Source organism: Vidua chalybeata, chromosome 21, assembly GCF_026979565.1.
Source record: "Vidua chalybeata isolate OUT-0048 chromosome 21, bVidCha1 merged haplotype, whole genome shotgun sequence".
In the NCBI taxonomy this organism is placed as follows: domain Eukaryota; kingdom Metazoa; phylum Chordata; class Aves; order Passeriformes; family Viduidae; genus Vidua; species Vidua chalybeata.
This window is the reverse complement of record NC_071550.1, coordinates 6,004,557-6,022,453: the sequence shown is the minus strand read 5'-3', so window position 1 is coordinate 6,022,453 and position 17,897 is coordinate 6,004,557. Positions and strand designations below refer to the sequence as shown.

Sequence of the window (17,897 nt, the reverse complement as noted above, 5' to 3'; positions counted from 1 at the left end):
GGCCCTGAGTGCTTGTTGTTGAGGTTTAGATGCTCTTCCTCCGGTTTGAAATCTCAAGGCCATCCCATATGCTGTGAGGGGGAAGATGCTGGGCTGAATGGGGTGCAGGAGGCTGCACATGTGGCTGCCTCACACCCACGGCCACCCTCCTTCTGTCACCCTGTGGCTGCCACCATCTCAATGTCCATCACTGAAGGTCTCTTGGTCGTTGTCCTGTGGTGTCACCCGCGAGGAGAAGGGTGCGAGGGACTCAGAGGATCCCGTGCCGGGTCCCCATCCCCATCCCCGGGTGAGCACCCGTCCCCGCGGTCCCCAGGAGATGGCAGTGCTCTGTCATGGGAGATGGTTGCTGCTCACCCCGGCTCACAGACGTCTCCGGGGACACCCTGGCTGCTGAGGACAGGCGTCGCTGACTTCCCTGGCACGTTTCCATTCTGTCCCCGTGCCCGTGAACCATGAGTCGAGATGAAAACCAACCCCGGGGACCCGCACCCACCCCCGGCATGAGGGTCCCAGCCCCACTGAAGCTGTGTGAGGGCTCTCACCTCGGCCAGCAGAGGTGTGGGGAGGAATGGGGCAGGAGTGCAGAAGGGGGTCCCTGGTGCCCCTTCGGCAGTGCTCAGCTGTGACGCCCTTGCCCTCACCCAGGCCCCCTTGTCCCAAGGGATCTCCTGACCCCAAGCCCGCCTGCCAGGTAGGGTGTCCGGGCAGCCCCATCTGTGGCCTGGCCAGGGGTACAGGCAAGGCAGGCAGCCGTGCTCGGGGCTTCCACCTGCCCACCAGACTGGGCGTCCAGGGCCATGGGGCGGCCACCAGCCTGAGACATGTGACCCTGCTAGGGTGCTGGCTGGGAGCAGTGGGGGCTGAATGTTGGGGGCAGCCCCTTCCCCATCGCCCGGGGCAGCTCCCCATCCCCATCACTGGCGGCAGATCGGGAATAATTTGGGTGGGTGGACCCCACCAGAACCCCTGTGTCCAATCCCTCCACTCACTAGTGCCAGCCCTGGGAGGCCCTGGGGCCACCTACCCCGGGTACCAGTGCCCTCCCCCTGCCCGGGACGCTTCCAGTGCGCCCCTCCGGAGGTGCAGCCCCGCACGGCGCTGTAGGGAAACTGAGGCACGGCGCCTCAGGGGGAGGGGGGGTCCATCCTCTCCGCCCCCCCGGCCCCGCCGGCCCGGCCCCAGCGCCGCCAGCGGCATTTCCTCCGCCGCGGACCCTCCTCCGAAGGGAGTCGGTTTCCTGCCGCTGCCGCCGCCCGCACTCGGCGCTGGCTCCCGGCGAGCGGCCGCAGGCGGACATGGGCCCCCGCTCCGTCCCGCTCCTGCCGCTGCTCCTGGCGCTGCTCGGCCGCCCGGGTGAGTGGGGACGGGGGGCACCAGGGAACCGGACCCCGGGGATGAGACCCGCGGGGTGGGACAGCGGGACGGGACCCCCGGGACGGAACAGCCGCCGCGGCGGGACCCACCGGTGACTCCGGATCGGTGGCCAAAGGGGTCCCAGCTGTGCCTGCACAGGCAGAGATTGTCACCCCCGGGAACCCCCCGGGAGAGGAGGTTTTGGGGACCAGCGTCCATGTGGGAAGGGACAAACCCACCCCGATTCCCGGAACACACACAGCACAGCCCTGCCGCTCCCTGGGACCCCCGAAATCCCGGCTGCGTCACCGGGGCGTGGGACGTGTTGAAGATGCCGTGGCTGAGTCCTGGACTAAATGGTGGCACACGGGGGGTCTGGGGTGGCTTTGGTCCCCGTCCCCTCAGAGTATGGAGGGGTTGACGAGGAGATGGGGACAAGAAATGGGAGAAAACCCTTAAAGCCTCACTTGGGGTGTGAGACTGGAGCTGGGGGCAAGAAATGGGAAAAACCCCTTAAAACCTCACATGGAATGTGGGGATGGAGCTGGGGGTGAGAGATGGGAAAAAACCCTTAAAGCCTCAAATGGGAGTTGGGGGCTTAGACGCCTCTGGAGCAGTCGGAGCCACCCCGAGATCCCTACAAAGCCACATGGGGAATTTCAGGGAGGGACGCCAGTGCTGCTGGAGCTGGGGGACAGGGAGCTGGGGGACTCGGGGACATAGCCTGCTGGCAGGGGGAAGGGAACAAGGGAACTGAGGAGGCAGCAGCTGCCCGGAGAGGCTGGGGCCAGCAGCACTGAGTGTCCCGGCTGGATTGGTCCCTCCTGGTCACCTCGGGGGCCAGTGCTCATGGGTGGTGCTGGGGTGGCCCCACTGCCAGGCTTGATGCCCACTCTTATATCACAACCCTGTCTGATGGCTGTGCCAGACCGTCCCTGGCCAGTGAGGCTGTGCCGTGGGGGCCGTGTCCCCTATAGTTGTGCCATACAGTTTCCATCCTTGTAGCTGTACAGTAAGTCCCGTGTCCTGTGTAACTGTGAGGCTCGGTGCCCATCCCATAGCTGTGCCACAGTCCCTGCCCTAGGGCAGTGCCGTGGTGTCCCTATCCTATGTAGATGTGCAGTAAGGTCTGTGTCCTCTGTAGCTTTCTTGTACAGTCCCCATCCTATAACCCTGCCATATGCTCCACATCCTGTGTTGTTGTGCCACAGAGGCCTTGTCCTCCCCATGTATGATGTATAGTCCCTATACCACACAGCTGTGCCATCTGGTCCTCATCCTACACAGCTGTGCAGTGTCACAAGTGTCCTATGTAGCAGTGCCATGTGTCCATGACCTTTGTATTTGTCCCCAGCAGTCTCCACCCTATATGGCTGTGCCATACATGCCCTAGCAGGGCTGTGCTATATGGGCTGAGTCCTACATAGCTGTGCCATATGTTCCCCACCCTGAATGTCTGTTTCTATGCTCCCTGTCCTATTTATCTGTGCTGTATGATCCCCATCCAGCGTAGCTGTGGCACACAGTCCCTGTGCTCTGCAATGGAGCTATACAGTCCCTATTGTATGTGTCCGTATGGTCCCTGTCCCGTGTCCCTCTGCCATACAAACAGATCATCTCCTCCGGCCATACCACCCCTAAGGTATGCAGCTGTGCTGTATGGACCCCATCCTGTATGACCGTGCCATATTGTCACTGTCCTGTGTAGCTGTGCCGTGTGGTCCCCATCCTGAGTGTCTGTGCTATATGGTCCGTGCCCTGCGTAGCTGTGACACATGGTCCCCATCCTGCCTACCTGTGCTACTCACCACATCCTGTCTGGTTGCTGCTTCTTCCTCACAGGAACCTCTGGGGCTGGGAGCCTGCAGTGGGTGCAGTGCCGTGGAACTGGGATGCCCGCAGTGGGCACGGTGCTATGGGACTGGGATGCCCGCAGTGGGCACGGTGCTATGGGACTGGGATGTCCACAGTGGGCACAGTGCTATGGGACTGGGATGCCTGCAGTGGGCACAGTGCTATGGGACTGGGATGTCCACAGTGGGCACAGTGCTATGGGACTGGGATGTCCATGGTGGGTGCAGTGATGTGGGACTGGGATGTCCATGGTGGGTGCAGTGTCAGGGTGTCTCACAGACACAGCCAGCTTCCAGAGGGGGGGGACTTTGTGCCCCCTCGACAAGGGCCAGCACTGCTCCCCATGGGGTGAGCATGGTGCTGGGTCGCCCGTCCCATCTGTGAGGAGAGGCTTCGTGGCACCTGTCTGACTTAGAGAGTGGCAGGAGTGATGTGGCTTTTGTCAAGCCTGAAGCCTGGACCCATGCACACCATCATCCCAGTGCCCACCCCAATGCCACCTCAGCATGGTCCAACAGCCAGCGGTGGCTCAGAGGATGACAATTCCCTCTCAGTGCAGGACCCATCCCCATTCCTGTCCTGGATCAGCTCATTACACAAGTGCTGAGGCAACACCGCCAGATGAAAGGATGCCAAAGTGGTGCTGCCCATCCTATGGGCATCCTGCACCAACAGAGCCACCCTTGACCTGCACTCCACACCCCAGCTTTACTCTCTGCTCCCAAAACCCCAGGAATTTCCCCCCCCAGCCCCTGACCCACGGGGGGAGCCACAGTAGGACCATCCCTGTTCCCTGATCCCAGCAGCACCAAAGCAAGGGAGAATGCAGGTTGCAAAAACATAAAGTGGATTTTCTTTCTTTCTTCCTTTTATTTTTTTTTCCCTTTCCTGGAGTACAAAAATAACAGCGCCCTTATCTGATCGCCCCGGCGGCCCAGCTGAGCCCCCTTATCTGATCGTGACATAATGCTGGAGCCCGCTGCCTTCCCCAGGGACAGACAGTGCCCGACTGGCACCACTGCCCCGCATCCCCTCCGCTGGCATCCCTGCCCTGCCAGGGGCGAGCCCAGCCGCGGCCCCCAGCCCTGCCTGACCTCCCGGGGGGACGCTGCTGAGGAGCGACGAGCTGCCCGTCCTCTGCCCAGCAGCGCCGGGGCAGCGCGGCCGTGCCCGGTGCCGTCAGGGCAGGAGTGGAAGGGAAGAGGGACACAGCCTGTGGCGCCCAGATAAGCGGCTGTTTATCTTCCTCCCGATGCTGCCGGCCGCGCGGCCGCCACGCTGGGGGGGAGGAAGCACCGGACAATAAGTGGGCCCACGGCAGCGTCACCGGGGGTCTGTGCTGTGACCCCACCGCCACAGCCGGGCCACCCCAATGGTGAGACGCAGGTCAGGGACACCATGGTAGGCGTGACTTGGAAGGAATGGCCCTTTGCCGGGTGCTGCGTCCCAAAAACTCAGTGACCTGGAGCATCACACCCTCCAGCCCCAGTGCCGGTGGTGGTGGCTGGCTGGACCGGGAGAGCAGTCCAGCCACCTCCCGGTGCATTGGCTGGAGCCACCAGGGATGGGAAAAGTTGGAGTGGGAAGGGGTAGAACTCAGTGGCCATCTCCAAAGGAAACACAGCATCCCAGGCACTGTGTCCCCATAGAAAGCCCATGGAAGCCCAGCTGTGACCACGGGGGTCTGTCCTGCCCAGCCCCCTGGAACGGAGCACGCAAGGATGCAGACGGTTCCTCGGGGCCAAGTTAAGGACAGCCCGGCCACAGCAGGGCTGCCTGAGGCAGAGGAAACTGTCGAGGCACGTGGGGATTTACAGGATCAGGCCTTCAAATGGCTGTTTGCGCTCAGGATTTCCCTTGGCAGCCGCCGGCCGGCCCCGCTCGCCGCGCGCCGCCGGGGGCTTTGGGACGGGGCAAAGCTCACGCCTCAGCGCCCGCGGAGGATGAGCTTTACAGCCATTTCCATACCTGCGCTTCCCACTTTCCTGCGGCCGGGGAATGCGGGGGGGCTTCCGCCACCGCCCCAGCCTTCGGGGCGGCTGGGTGCGAGTTTTGGCACGCAGCAGTGCCGAGCAGGGACAGTGGATTTTTCCAGCCCGGATCCAAGGGTCATTAACGGGATTGCGGAGGGGGCTGGCGGTGGCAGGCGGGCCCCGAGCGAACACGTAGCAGATGGTCCCGGGGGTGCTGTGCCGGCGGCGGGGCCGTGCTGACGCCGGGCTGGGGGCTGAGGCCGAAGGGGCAGTGCCGGCGCTGGCGGAGACATTCAGCCCCCTCCTGCATCGTGTTCCCTCGTGTTGTGTCACCCCACATCCGTGCGGCGGGGACTGACAGTCTCTTGTTTTCCACCCAGACCCCGCGAGAGCCGAGGGCTGTGACCTGCAGCCGGTGACATCGGAGCCACCCATCACCCTCTCCTATGCCACCAGCACGGTGCCACGGGGCTGTGTCAGCAACAGCTCCATGGACACTAGCCATGAAGTCCATATCCTCAGCGTCAAGTGGTCCGAGGTGAGCAAGAGGGGTCCCCGTGCATCCCCGCAGAACTTCTTACACTGTCACTTCACACTGTCACCACAGCACTGTCATCCTGTCACTGCCCTCAGCAGGCAGGGTGTCCCAGCTGTGAAAACCTTCCTCTAATTAAGGAGCAGTGAAAGGACCAGGATTAACCTCCTCCATGGCACCTTGTCCAAGCTTCTCCTCCAAGCACAGCCTTGGGCTTCTCTGCCCCTGATGGGAATGTAAAGATTTTAGAGGCAAATTCTTTAATAGCCCATGCTGCCAAGGCAGATATTCCTGTGCTGGACACCTCAGGACACTCCATTTCCCTGGGAAGGTGGCCTGGTTCTGGTTCTGGCTCAGGAGCTGGGCAGAGCCACAGGTACCCAGTGGTGACCACACTGAGGACGGAGGGAGAGATGGACAGTGGAAGGGAGGAAGGGATGAAAGGAGGGATGAAGGGAGGGATGGAGGAAAGAGTGGAGAGATGAAGGAAGCACATCCTTTTAAGGTGTCCAAGCAAGCAGAAACCTGTCTGCCAAAGTTGGCATGGCCGTGCCAAGGGTTGATAACCACTTTGTGGGTGCTTTGGGGCAAGGATGGGGTCAGGGCTGGCACTGGCACTGGCTGGCACTGTTGGGTGGGTTTGCACCAGCGCACAGGTTTGCATGGCAGCTCTGCAGGACAGCCCGGCTTCCCTCGTGCTGGCTGGGGCCCAGCACCCGATTTTGGCCCAGCCCTGGGCCACCCGGCGCCACACTCCCCCCTCCCTGCCACCTCCCAGCTCTCCCAGTTCTGCTTTTGGAGCAGAGGGGGAGCCAGACCACGAGGCGCTGGGGAAGGTCAGTTTTGCAAGGACCCCTCTGGCCTAGCCTGGTGTAACCTGGCCTTGGCATCCTGGATGAGTGCCAGGGCCGGGGGTGCCCCGGGGTTGTCACCAGCGGCAACAGGGGACACACACTGATGTCACGGCTGCGGCACTGAGCCCCACGGCGCGCGGGGGAAGCTGGGCAGGGACACGGCTCCACTTATAGAAGAATTACTGGAAGCTGCTTTCTATAAGCAGATCCCCACAGATGAAAAAAAAAAAAAAGGAGAAGAAAAAGAAAAAAATAACCCGAAAGGCGGCGGCGGGGAGCGCCGAGGCTCCCGCCACTCGCGCAGCCAAACAATGGAGCGCCACAAAACACGCGGCAGGAAAAACAGCCGCCAGCTCCTCCCCGACGCCCGGGGCCACCCGGGGTCCCTGGCCACCCACGCTTGCCACGGGGCCATGGCCAGCCTGGCATGCCCACGGCTTCATCCCGCCAGCCCCGTGCACGGCACTGGCAGCAGCCGCCACCCGCCCAGTCCCCGGCTGGTTTTCCCTGCCCTCTCCCTCTCCCTCTGCTCAGAACTTTGCGAGCCGTTATTGAGACAGCAGTTGCCAAACTTAGCGCCTGGAGTTTTGACTTCCCCATCTGGATTTCCGGCTAGAGGCAACCAGGCAGTGCTAGCCACGAGGAATGGTGTGTGCCACCACTGTGCCCAGGCATCCCTGCACACCAGTACGGATGCACCTGAGCCTGGAGCGGCTGCACAGTGCTGGGATGGGGCTGGGAAACCTGCCAGGGGAATGTCCCAGTGCCCAGGGTGGGGATTCTCCAGTCTTCAGTGGGAGATATCCCAGTACCTACAGTGAGGATGCTCTGGTGCCCGGGGTGGGGATGTCCCAGCCCAGTGTAGGGATGCTCCAGTCCTCAGTGTGGGGATACCCCAGTCCACAGTGGGGTGACACTCTCTTACCCAGTGCAGAGATTATTAGTCTCCAACTCAAGGATGCCCTGGTCCCTAAGAAGGGGGTGCCTAGACCCCACTATGTGGGGTGTCCTGGACACCAGTGTGGGGATAACACCATCTTCCAGGTGGGCATCCCACTGGTCCCTCGCTTAGGGGAGCCAGGGGGTGTTTGTCCCGCCACTGTAGGTACACACTCACGTGGCATCCCTGCCCCTAAACCCAGCCATGGCTGCCTCTTGCATGGCTCATCCTCAGGGCCAGCCTCAGGGCTCTCCATGATCCCTCTGGCTCTCAGGGGCAGCCAGGAAGGTGACAGCAGCTGGGGCTTGGTGGCCACAGTGATGACACTCTCCTCTCCCACCCCAGGTCTCTCCTGTCCCTCTGATGGTGACAGTCACCCCACGAGCTGATGCCTGCAGCCGGCCAGCAGTGCTCATCCTCCTCTGCACACACTGCTCTGCCACCATCACCTCCCCGTGCTCAAACCTGATCATCCGCACCGTGAGTGCCACACCCCCACAACGGGAGCAATCCCAGGGGGCAGCAGGGCTCGGGCCATCCATGGGGATGTTTAAGGGAGTCACTGGTGGAGACTGGTCCTTCTGATCACCAGACATGATGCTTGTGGTGCCCCAGGGAGGAGGGGACGCTCCTGACCATTGCTGGCGGCGCTGAGCACTGGGCTGGCCAGGCAGGGAATGACGCACAGGGCTGGAAAAAGCTCCCATTTCCTCCGGCCGGCGGGAGGAAGGTCAGGGATGGGGTTTGGCTCCAGCGAGCTGAGCCGGGGTCGGGCGCTTTGTTAGCAAAATAAACCTCCTGCTTTGTTTGTGGCTAATAATAAAGTGGGCTGAGCCCTCCATGTGCCACCGGCCACTCTCGCTGCTCCCAGCTCATGGCCCCAAAAACCCCTACTTATCCAGGGTGACCCCCAGCCCAGGCTCCAGGGACACTCACCTGTTTTAGGTTCACATTTGTATCCTGCACACTGGGGGGAAAGGTTTTCCTTTCTTTCCCCATGCCAGCCTGGGTAAGGGAGGGATGCACCTTGCTCCTCACCCCAGCTTAAGCTCTCACTTGGCCCACAGGACGCCCACCTCAGCCCAGAGAGCATCAGAGCACCAAACCCTGAGCCACCCGTGGTCTCCAGTGAGGGACAGCTGCTGGCTTGGGCTCTGGCTACCTATGGGGGCATCACATCCTACAGCGAGCTGCAGGACCCCCGCAGGGTCCAGCTCCACCTGGGAGAAGGTGCGTGGGGCTGGGAGCTAGCACTGGGGGGCTGGAGTGGGCAGGAATGGTGACAACTATTGTCCAGAAGGGTGACAACCTCCCGGGGCAAAGTACCCTCCCCAGGGAGATGCCGTGGGGACTGATGCCCCTGGCCCTGAGCATCTCCCCGCCCACTGAGCCCAGTTTGACTTTGATCACCCTGCCACCTACACAGATGCCAGCAGCCCTCCAGACTGCCTTCCCCAGGAGCACTTCAATGCCTTTCTGCACCTTGAGACTGAGGTCTTCTTCCGTGGGGTGAAGGGCTGCTCACGCAGTGACGCCCAGAGCACCAGGGCTGCTCACATCATCCATTTTCAGTCGGAACCCAGGTACCACAGTGCCAGCAGTGGGACCCCAGGGGTGGGACAGGCAGTGGGATATTCTTGGAGATGCTTGGGAAGGTGTCGGGCTGTCTCAAAGGCAGAGCCCCACATCCCGAGTTGGATGTGGGACCTGTTGGTATGGAATGCTGAGAATGGGGGTTTTGTGGTTTTGCAGCTCTTCCATCACAGAGGTGAACCTGTCTGTGAGCTGTCCTCAGAATTTTGCTGGCAACCAGATCCTGATCCTGAAGAGCAAGGCCAACTTCACCTGGTCCCTCTCCTCGAAGTGCAACATCCAGTTACTGGTATGCTGAGAGGAACATGTCTTCCCCACCACCCCCACCAAGGGGTCTGCCAGGTGCCCAGGAGATGCTGGTGTCATGGGGAAGGTGGCAGGAGGGCACCTGGAGATATTAGACATGGGCAAGTGGCAGCCCCCTTGCTGCAAGCCCTTATTACTGGGATGAACCCTGCCTTGTGCACCCCCAGCTGTTCCTGTCTCCACTTAGCCTCTCCATGCTTCTTCCCCCCTTTTCTCCTCACTGCAGTTCTCTGGGAGTTACAAGATGCCCCTTTTCTCGATGCTGTTCCCTGGGACGCTCCTGCCTGACACGGAGCAGGGCCTCATCGCTAAAGCCTTTGAGAAGAACTACAGTGTCATTGCCTCCTACTCTGCCATCCCTGCCAGCACCCACATCAGCCTGGAGATTCATGAGCACAGTGAGGCCCCCGGCACCCCAGGGCTGGGTGGGATCGGGGGTTCCACCACTCCCACTCAGCCCCCCCATCTCCCTGTCCTGCAGAGATGGTCGAGACGCCTGTGACGACCACCCCCGTTGTCATCACGCAGCCCCCAGACTTGCCCCACCAGGTGCTGTTCACACTCCAGCCCTGGAAGTGCACAGATGAAACCATGGAGATTGTCATCATCAGGTCCTACCTGGAGGTGAGGCGGGTGGACAGGGGTGCTAATGTCCACCAAAATCACTCAGAAGTTGCATGTTCCCCTGGGTGCTCGGGGTGGGTGGCACAAGCCTGTCCCCAGTCGGTGGGTGACTACAGTGTGCTTTCCTCCTAGCCCATCAAGGACGTGGTGAACATCACCCTGAGGGACATCAGCTGCCAGGCAGAGAAAAATGCCACCCACTTCATGTTGAAAAGCCCCCTCAGCCACTGTGGCACCTCACTGGAGGGCAGGGGCTATGCCAACAATGAGGTGAGAGGGGGGCTGGCTGGGGGTGTTGCCTCCAGCCCCACTGATGGCCCTTGAGAGCTTCAGTGATTGCCAGTGGGGCTTCTCCACCAGGACTTCCTTGCTTTTGGCTTTTGCATGGCTGGAAACATCATAGTGCAGCCCAGGGCTGAGATGGAGTGGGAGTGTGTGGGTGGGACCATGCCATGCCGTGCCGTGCCGTGCCGTGCCGTGCCGTGCCATGCCATGCCATGCCATGCCATGCCATCCCATGCCATGCCATCCCATCCCATCCCATCCCATCCCATCCCATCCCAGCAATAGACTCCAGCAGTGGGGACCACTTGACTGACCCAACCCTTCTGCCTTCTCGCAGCTCATCCTCAGCCTGGCCAAGGATGCCGTGCTCCGGAGCGTGCGGGTAAGAGCCGGGTTTCCCAGCGTGTCCAGGGGTGGCAGAAGGTGCAAATGGCACTGTCAGCTGGGTGCTGGGTGCCCCCTTAGAGCTGCCCCCCCTCTTGCAGGTGGCCTTCAAGTGCGAGATCCCGCGGGAGCTCTTCCTGCGCCTTTTCCCCACCGCTGCCTTCGAGGCACCACAGACGGAGCTGGAGATCAACAAGGAGGCCTTTGTGCAGGTACTGCCTTTGTGCAGGTACCGCCACTGTCCTGGTGGCCAGGCTGGGGCAGTCCAGCCATCCCTGGGCCAGCGACCCTGATGGTGTGCCCCGCTCCCACCCCGTGCAGGCGTCCATGCGGTGGATGGATCACCCGGCCGACCTGCAGCTGAAGGAGTGCTGGCTGCTGGCCGCAGGGCGGGACCCACTGCTGCTGGTGCAGGGCGGGGAGGCGCATGGCGCGGGGGTGGCCGTGCTGGAGGGTCCCCCCAGCAGCCACGGGAGGAAGGTCTGGCGCTTCCGCTTCACCTACACCGTTCCTGAGGGCGGACACATCCCCTTCTCCGCCATCCTCAAGTGCAAGGCCGGCTTGCAGGTCAGTGTGATGCCACCATGCTGGTCCCCATCGGTAGTAGCAGCCCGATGGGTTTGTCCCACACCGTTGGGTGGTGGAGCCCATCCAGGAGCAGCATTCCCTGGTCCACAAAGAGCCTGGGGGGCCCCCACCTCTGCCCTCCTGCAGGGTAGCACATCTTCCCCCCCCCTCACCCCAACCTCCACCTCCACAGAATGACACCATCTTTGAGAAGGTCCTGGAGCTGACAGTGAAGGATGCCTGGCGGCCACTCAACTGTGAGTTCAGGGCAAGGGAGGTGGTCAGGATGGGAATGGGAGCGGGAGAGGGACTCTCCCAGTGTGGCAGTGCTGACAGCCTCGTCCTCCCACAGACCGTGGGCTGGGGCTGGCTGCTGTCCTGGGAATCACCTTCGGCGCCTTCCTCATCGGGGCACTCCTCACTGCCGTGCTCTGGTACATCTACTCGCACACCCGTGAGTATCCACCACCCCTGGGGACCCCCGTGGTGGGATGGGGGGGCCACATGCACGTCCCTTACTGGGTTGCCCATTTTTCCCTCCTGGCCAAAGTCCCCAGGTGAGCCAGAGACCAGGCTGCTCCATTGCCCTCATTTGTGCAGTGCTGGCAATGCTAAAGGGGAATAACCCTGCTTCAGGAGTCTACAGCTCCTCAGGCTCCCTCCTGCTTGGCTGGGGGCCCCTCTGCCATCTGCCCTCTCCCCTGCTCCTGGTGTCCCATGCTCATCTCCATCCCAGGGGCTCAGGGGTCAACTGGGGAGTGATCCATGAGAGCTGGAGGGTCCCCGGGGAGCGAGCCAAGGCCACCACTGTTCGCCCTGAGTCTGGTTTCCCCTTGGTGTTCCCCCATGGTGGGCGGTGTGAGCCAGGTCCCATCTCCAAACTGCAGCCGGTTTCCAGCACGGCGCCAGCCTCGGAGAGCAGCAGCACCAACCACAGCATCGGCAGCACCCAGAGCACCCCCTGCTCCACCAGCAGCATGGCCTGACGCCCCCGGGCCCCCCCGAGCCCGCGCAGCCCCTGGCCAACGGACTTGGGGACCCACCCCAGTGCCATTAAGCTGATTTTTTGCCCCAAATCTCAGGCCGAGCCCAGAGGGGGCCTCCATTACTCATTCAGTGAATGCTTTGGCCCCCTGAGGGCAGCCCACACCGCGGGGGGGGCACCTTGCAGCCCCCCTGGGCTCCCCCGCTGCAGTGGGGAGGCAGAAAGAGCAGCTATTGCCAAAACCTCCCACAAGGCTCCCCATCAAATGGGGGGGGGAGAAGAAGTGGGTGCCCCCTGGACATGCCCCAGCACTTGGGGTGACCCCTGTGCCCCTCCTGCATCTCCCCAAGAAGGCAGCAGGCACCAGTGGGAGCAGCAAGAGGTTTATTTGTGGAGGATGGTGCAAGGCTGCTGCCCTCCCACAGGACGATGGGCAGAACCCACCACTCCCCCCAGCTCCCCGTCCAAGTTACAAACTCTTATCAATAATAATAAAAACCTTCCCTATGTTAAATTAATTGCACTCTGATGCTGAGCCTTGCCACAGCTTGAGGCTTCCACCTACCAGGTACTGGACCTCATCACAGGCTGGGGCAGCCCCCCCAAACCCTGGGGGACCCCCCAGTCAGTCTCACTAGGGAGGGGATGGAGATCAGGAGCATCCCCCCATGGACAGTGTCCCGGGAAGGGCACAGGCAGAAGGCACTGGGGTGAAAACAGCCAAGCCAGGATGGGGTGGGGGGGGCCCCACATTCCCCTCCAGATGCCTCCGAGCATCACTGGGGGCAAAACTGGTGTTTCGTGTAAACAGAGGCGCAAAGCCCTGTGCCCCCGTTACTGGGACAGCGCAGGCTCGAGCAGCCGCAGCGCTCCCCCCACCAAGTGCAGGCTGCCGGTGACCAGGACACGGACAGCGGCCGCCTCCCGCAGCAGCACGGCCCCACTGCTGGCTGCGGGGTGGGTGTGAGCCCCCGAGGCCGCGGGGGCTGCCAGCTGGGGGTCCCGGCCCTGCGCTACCCACCGCAGAGCCTGGGCCAGGCACGGGAACACGAGGGCTGGGGAATTGAGGGGTCGTGGCGCGGGGGGCACCAGGAGCAGGGAGCCTCGGGTGGGGGCCGGCTGCAGCAGCCCCCCCACCCGCAGGGGAGGTGGGAGCCAGGGGTCCTGCCCCGCTTTCTCCTCCAGGAGCCTCGTCCATGTCCGCTGGTTCTCCAGGCAGCGGGTCAGGGCATTCTCCAGCGTCACGTTGAAGTTTTGCTGGTCTGGGAGGGATGGAGACAGCAGTCAGGGATTGCAGGGGGAGCTGGGGAGGGATCAGAAAGGGAAGCTGGGGGAGACCCTGTCTCCCCAGCACTCACCTGCGTTGTTGGCCACCGACACCTCGGTGAAGTTGGGGCAGAAGACAGCATAGTCAAAGTGACAGGGCTGCGGAGACAGGAGCAATCAGCACTGTGGGAACCCTCAGGACCCACCCATGGGATTTCCACTGGGGCCAGTCCCACACCAGCGGGGTTACAGAGGATGATCCAAGTCCCTTCCCCGCACCCAGGACTGCGAGACCCCTGCAGGGGGCAGTTGAGGTGGGATACACCCCCGGGATACCAGGATGGGCTGACAGACAGACAGACAGACAGGGTGCCAGCTCCACCTCGTGGCTCCCTCCACCCACAGCAAAGCAGGTCCCACAGGGCAGAGAACCCAGGCACAGTGACTCCCCCGTGCCCCCCAAATCTCACCACTAGCAGTTTGAGCAGCGCCACCGTGTCCCGGTCGCCTGTGGCATTGAAGAGCAGCACACGAACCTCAGAACCACTGCAGGGAGAAAGGGCAAGTGGCCCATGCCCCCAGGGGACCTCCAGCACCACCAGCACACCCCCAGAATGTGTGCCCCCCTTTGCATCCTCTCCTTACTCATGGGGCTTGTCCTGGTTGAGGGCGGTCTGGCGGAACCAGCGGACGCAGGCCTGGATGCTGCTGGTGGTGTGAGCTCCATCCAGGTACCACGTCACAGGGCCGTGGGAGAGCACCTGAGTCCTGCCCAGCCACTCTGTGTCCCGCAGGCCTGGGGGAGCACAGGGCATGGCTGGGACCCCCATACCCTCCCCAGCACTGGTACCCCTGTGGGAATCCAGTGTGGGGCAGACTGTGCCTTTCAGCACATGTGGCACTGGCTGGGGTCCAGCTTGGCCCCGCCACGGTGAGGGGTGTCCTGGCATGGCCATACTGCACCTTGGATCATGGCATCGGTCAGTTGGAAAGCAGGTGCCAGTGGCACTGGCCTCCCCAGCAGCTCAGTGCTTGGTGGCACCTCCTTCAGGTCCCCAAGACCTAGGCAGGACAGGCATCCCACTGAGCCCTCAGGGGCCCTGCTGAGGCCAGGCCCCAGTCCCCGTCCCCCTGCCTTACCCTGGCAGCCGCGGCGCTGCAGCCACGTCCGCGCCAGCTGTAAGGCCAGGGCGGCGTTGGAGCGCTGGTGGGCACCTGCCAGCCCCAGCTCCAGCGCCCGGCAGCCCTCCTCGAAGTCGTCCAGCTCCGGGCAGAGGTAGAGGGGACACTGTGGGGAGAGGAGGCTGAGCCCCCCGCCATGGGATGGGGTACCCCCAATCCACACCCCTGCCAGCAGCTCACCTTCCGCTCCTGGGCTCGCTCCTTCAGCACCTCCAGCGGCCGCTCCGGCTGCGCCACGGTGAACGCCGGCACACCGGGCTGGGAAGGATGGGGGCACTTAGTGACATGGGACATGGGGGAACACAGCCCAAAAACACAAGAGGAGAGAGAAGACCAGGTCTCCCTACCTTAAAAATGCCCCCCTTCTGCCAGGCGATCTTCTCCATGGTGTCCCCCAGGATGCTGGTGTGGTCGATGCCCAGGGAGGAGACCCCACACACCACCGGCGTCCTGGGAATGCAGCATGGCAGTGTCCCTGCTGTTCCCCCCTACACTGTGGGGACATCAGGCCCTGGCAGCCCTGGGGACAGGCTCAGCCATGACAGCTCCTACCTGATGATGTTGGTGCAGTCATAGGTGCCGCCAATGCCAACTTCCACCACTGCCAGGTCCACCTGGGGACACAGGGACACTGGAGCCATCAGACATCAGAGCCACCGGCAGTAAACGCCCCCATGGATTCAGGGATGTGGGTGGAGGCAGGTCCCTGCCACCAGCCCTTCCAAAGCCACACCTGAGCACACCCCCTGTTTGTGGGGGAATCATCCACCTCACGCAGCATCCCCTGTTTACAGCCATGACAGCCTGATCCACGCAAATTCTGACCCAAGTCCCCCCTCCCTGAGCTCCCCACCAAGTTGGCATTTCTGTCACAAGCTGAAGGCCACCACCACTGACCTTCTCCTGCAGGAAAACGTGGAAGGCCATGATGGTGAGGAAGCGGAAATACGCCGGCATGCTGGCGTGCGCTGGGTCCTGCCAGGCAGAGCAGGGTGAGGATGAGCACATGACCCCAGGAGTGGGGGACCCAAGGGAGAGAGCATCCCCACAAACCCTGCTGGCCCCACCTTGGTCTCCTCCAGGCGGTTGTAGACCAGCCAGAAGTACTTGTTGAAGAGGTCCTTGCTGATGGGCTGCCCATTGATGCGGATCCGCTCGCGTACCTGCACGAGGTGAGGGGAGCTGGGGGTACAGAGCAGGGGGAAGAGTTAGGCACAGCTCCACTGGCCCTTCAAAACCTTCCTGACCCCCTGCCCACCTGTAAAAGCCCGTCTTCAGCCCGTAATTGCGGAGGATGCATTCGGTGAAGGCGCACGCTGAGCCCTGAGGAGACAGCTGTGTTAAACCCCCTGTTGCAGAGCAGGGCAAACGGAGCCACAGACACCAGCAGTGCCCCGAGCCCCCCAGTCCCCCACAGCACCGCCCACCCGCCTCACCTTGCCCTTCGTCCCCGTGACGTGGATGATGTTCAGTCGATCCAGGTCCTCGACCTGTAAGAGTTCAACCACCCTGTGAGACCCCCACGGCAGCCGGTGCCAAGCATGGTGGCACTGCTAACAGGACAGGGGGAACAGGGATGGGGATCAGCCCTTCACCTTCAGTCCGCTCCTCTCCAAAAAGCCCTGCATGGCTTCCAGCTGGGCCTGGGGGTCACCGCGCTCCCGCTTCACCTGCTCCAGGTAGCTGGCATTGGTCTGCAGGGTATTGAGCATCCGGATTGCATCCTGGAAAGACGCCCAGGGCAGTCGGGATAGTGCCCAACACAGCAGCCTTGTGGCTGCGCCACAGCCCCAGGGGCCAGTGTACCCAGCGCCCGCTGCACCCTGACCCACCCCTTCGGGCTCAGTCCCCTCGGCGGTGTCACCGGTCACCCACACCGGCAGCATCTCTGCCATGGCGCCGCGGGGACGTGCCGGCAGCGCCAGATCCCGTCCCGGGGAGAGGCTACTTATGGGCAAGGGTTACCCGCCCCTCCCCAGGTGCCCCTTGGCCCCGCGGTGGGGCACGGGACAGCCCAGCGCCGGCACCCAGTGCTGCCCAGTGGGACAAGGTCGCCGCCGGCGGGAGCGGGCAGCGCTCCAGCGCGCACCCGTCCTGCCGGTGTTTAATGAGCGCCGCTCATGAAGCAGCAACGCCGCACCTGCACGGCACACCTGAGACAAGAGGTCACCATTGTCACCGAGCCCCCCAAACCCACGCTAAGGGGACGCGAGCCTGGCGCTGCACCGCCGCGTGCTGCAGGGCGGACCTGGCAGCTGGGACAGCAACCCCTGTCCCCAGCGCGGGGACACCCCACCCGGGCAGATGGACCCTGTCCCACCAGACAGCGGCACTGACACCGAGAGCGCCTCCAGCTCCGCAGAGCGAGACCGCTCCCGCCTGCCCGAGGGGCGCTCCACGCCGGGGACCGCCATCATCCCCAAGACACCTGGCGCAGCCGCGTGCGGCCGGGACACGCCGCGACTACCGCTGCAGGCCGGGCTCACCCGCTGCCGCCACGGGGCGCGGCGTTTCGCGGGGTGACGCGAGCAGAAAGCGGGGGCACGTGGCGCGCGGCAGCCGGCACGGCCCGGGGCTGCGGGAGGCGGCAGAGGCGGGGGGGGGGGGGGGGTCAGGAGGGGAGGTGTGCTGCCGCCCCGCGCGGAACCGGAGCCCCACCGCTGTGGCGGCCCCGCGCCCCGCCCGGCGCGCGGCCCCTGGTGCGCGGTACCTGGTAGTCCGTGGCGGGGGCGCGCGCGGGGCGCGTGCTGAAGCGGCGCCCCCGGGCCCGCAGCGCCCCGCGCAGCGCGCGCAGCCCCCGCGCCACCATCCCCGCCGCGCGCGCGCGCCGGCCCGCGCAAACCGCGCGCGCCGCCGAGCGGAGGGGGCGGGGCCGTCCCGCCCCACCACACACGCCGCCGCCATCTTTGAAAGTGGCAGCGCGCGCCACGTCGCGTGCGGAAGGCGGGAGCGCCATCTTTGCGAGGGGCAGCGAGGCGGCCGTGCCCGTCCAGACACCTCGGGAGGGGCGCGGGGGTCCCGGGGGTCCCGGCCGCCCCGCTCGGGACGTAGCGTCAGGCACAACCCGTCTCGAGTTCTCCCCGTCTGTCAGCACAGGGACAGGGCCCTACAGCCCCCACCGCCCAAGCTGGGGCACAGGGCCCCCCCGGACCCCCGCAGCCCCCGCCCGGCAGCATCGCCCCGGCCCGGTGCC

General features: G+C 63.6%; 2 protein-coding genes across 6 annotated transcripts; one reads left to right on the top strand and one right to left on the bottom strand.

Annotated features, from left to right (window-relative positions):
- Window positions 1-1,232: 1,232 nt before the first annotated feature.
- Window positions 1,233-12,770, top strand: ENG (endoglin). 2 transcript variants are annotated; one of them, XM_053962323.1, is made up of 15 exons: window positions 1,233-1,356; window positions 5,564-5,721; window positions 7,858-7,992; window positions 8,580-8,742; window positions 8,939-9,095; window positions 9,265-9,394; window positions 9,638-9,809; window positions 9,893-10,035; window positions 10,168-10,305; window positions 10,658-10,702; window positions 10,806-10,916; window positions 11,026-11,271; window positions 11,465-11,528; window positions 11,624-11,725; window positions 12,159-12,770. In XM_053962323.1, exons 1-15 carry the CDS (start codon window positions 1,299-1,301, stop codon window positions 12,326-12,328), a joined length of 1,992 nt encoding a protein of 663 aa, XP_053818298.1. In that variant the 5' UTR covers window positions 1,233-1,298; the 3' UTR covers window positions 12,329-12,770. The 2 variants fall into 2 exon arrangements, with proteins under 2 accessions (XP_053818298.1, XP_053818300.1); XM_053962325.1 differs by having other exon boundaries at window positions 12,139-12,770.
- FPGS (folylpolyglutamate synthase) lies at window positions 12,624-17,498 on the bottom strand. Of its 4 annotated transcripts, none has more exons than XM_053962328.1 (15): window positions 17,415-17,498; window positions 16,300-16,428; window positions 16,141-16,194; window positions 15,963-16,027; window positions 15,772-15,886; window positions 15,602-15,679; window positions 15,257-15,318; window positions 15,052-15,154; window positions 14,885-14,962; window positions 14,663-14,810; window positions 14,486-14,584; window positions 14,168-14,318; window positions 13,993-14,068; window positions 13,615-13,681; window positions 12,624-13,518 (listed from the first exon to the last, which is right to left on the bottom strand). In XM_053962328.1, the coding sequence occupies exons 2-15, from the start codon at window positions 16,414-16,416 to the stop codon at window positions 13,091-13,093; spliced, it is 1,641 nt and encodes a 546-aa protein (XP_053818303.1). In that variant the 5' UTR covers window positions 16,417-16,428; window positions 17,415-17,498; the 3' UTR covers window positions 12,624-13,090. The 4 variants fall into 4 exon arrangements, with proteins under 4 accessions (XP_053818303.1, XP_053818304.1, XP_053818302.1 ...); XM_053962329.1 differs by lacking the exon at window positions 17,415-17,498 and adding an exon at window positions 17,191-17,296; XM_053962327.1 differs by lacking the exon at window positions 17,415-17,498 and adding an exon at window positions 16,537-16,660 and having other exon boundaries at window positions 16,300-16,398.
- Window positions 17,499-17,897: the final 399 nt, after the last annotated feature.

What these genes read in the sequence shown, in the direction of transcription:
- FPGS (XM_053962326.1), bottom strand. Translation starts at nt 16,599, where the DNA reads ATGGCAGAGATGCTGCCGGTGTGGGTGACCGGTGACACCGCCGAGGGG. An exon ending in ACGTTTTCCTGCAGGAGAAG is followed by an intron (nt 15,319 to 15,601) that starts GTCAGTGGTGGT and finishes CTGTGTCCCCAG; the next exon opens with GTGGACCTGGCAGTGGTGGA. An exon ending in GACCGATGCCATGATCCAAG is followed by an intron (nt 14,319 to 14,485) that starts GTGCAGTATGGC and finishes GTGCTCCCCCAG; the next exon opens with GCCTGCGGGACACAGAGTGG.
- ENG (XM_053962323.1), top strand. Translation starts at nt 1,299, where the DNA reads ATGGGCCCCCGCTCCGTCCCGCTCCTGCCGCTGCTCCTGGCGCTGCTC. An exon ending in CCAGCTCCACCTGGGAGAAG is followed by an intron (nt 8,743 to 8,938) that starts GTGCGTGGGGCT and finishes CCACCTACACAG; the next exon opens with ATGCCAGCAGCCCTCCAGAC. An exon ending in ACAAGGAGGCCTTTGTGCAG is followed by an intron (nt 10,917 to 11,025) that starts GTACTGCCTTTG and finishes CACCCCGTGCAG; the next exon opens with GCGTCCATGCGGTGGATGGA.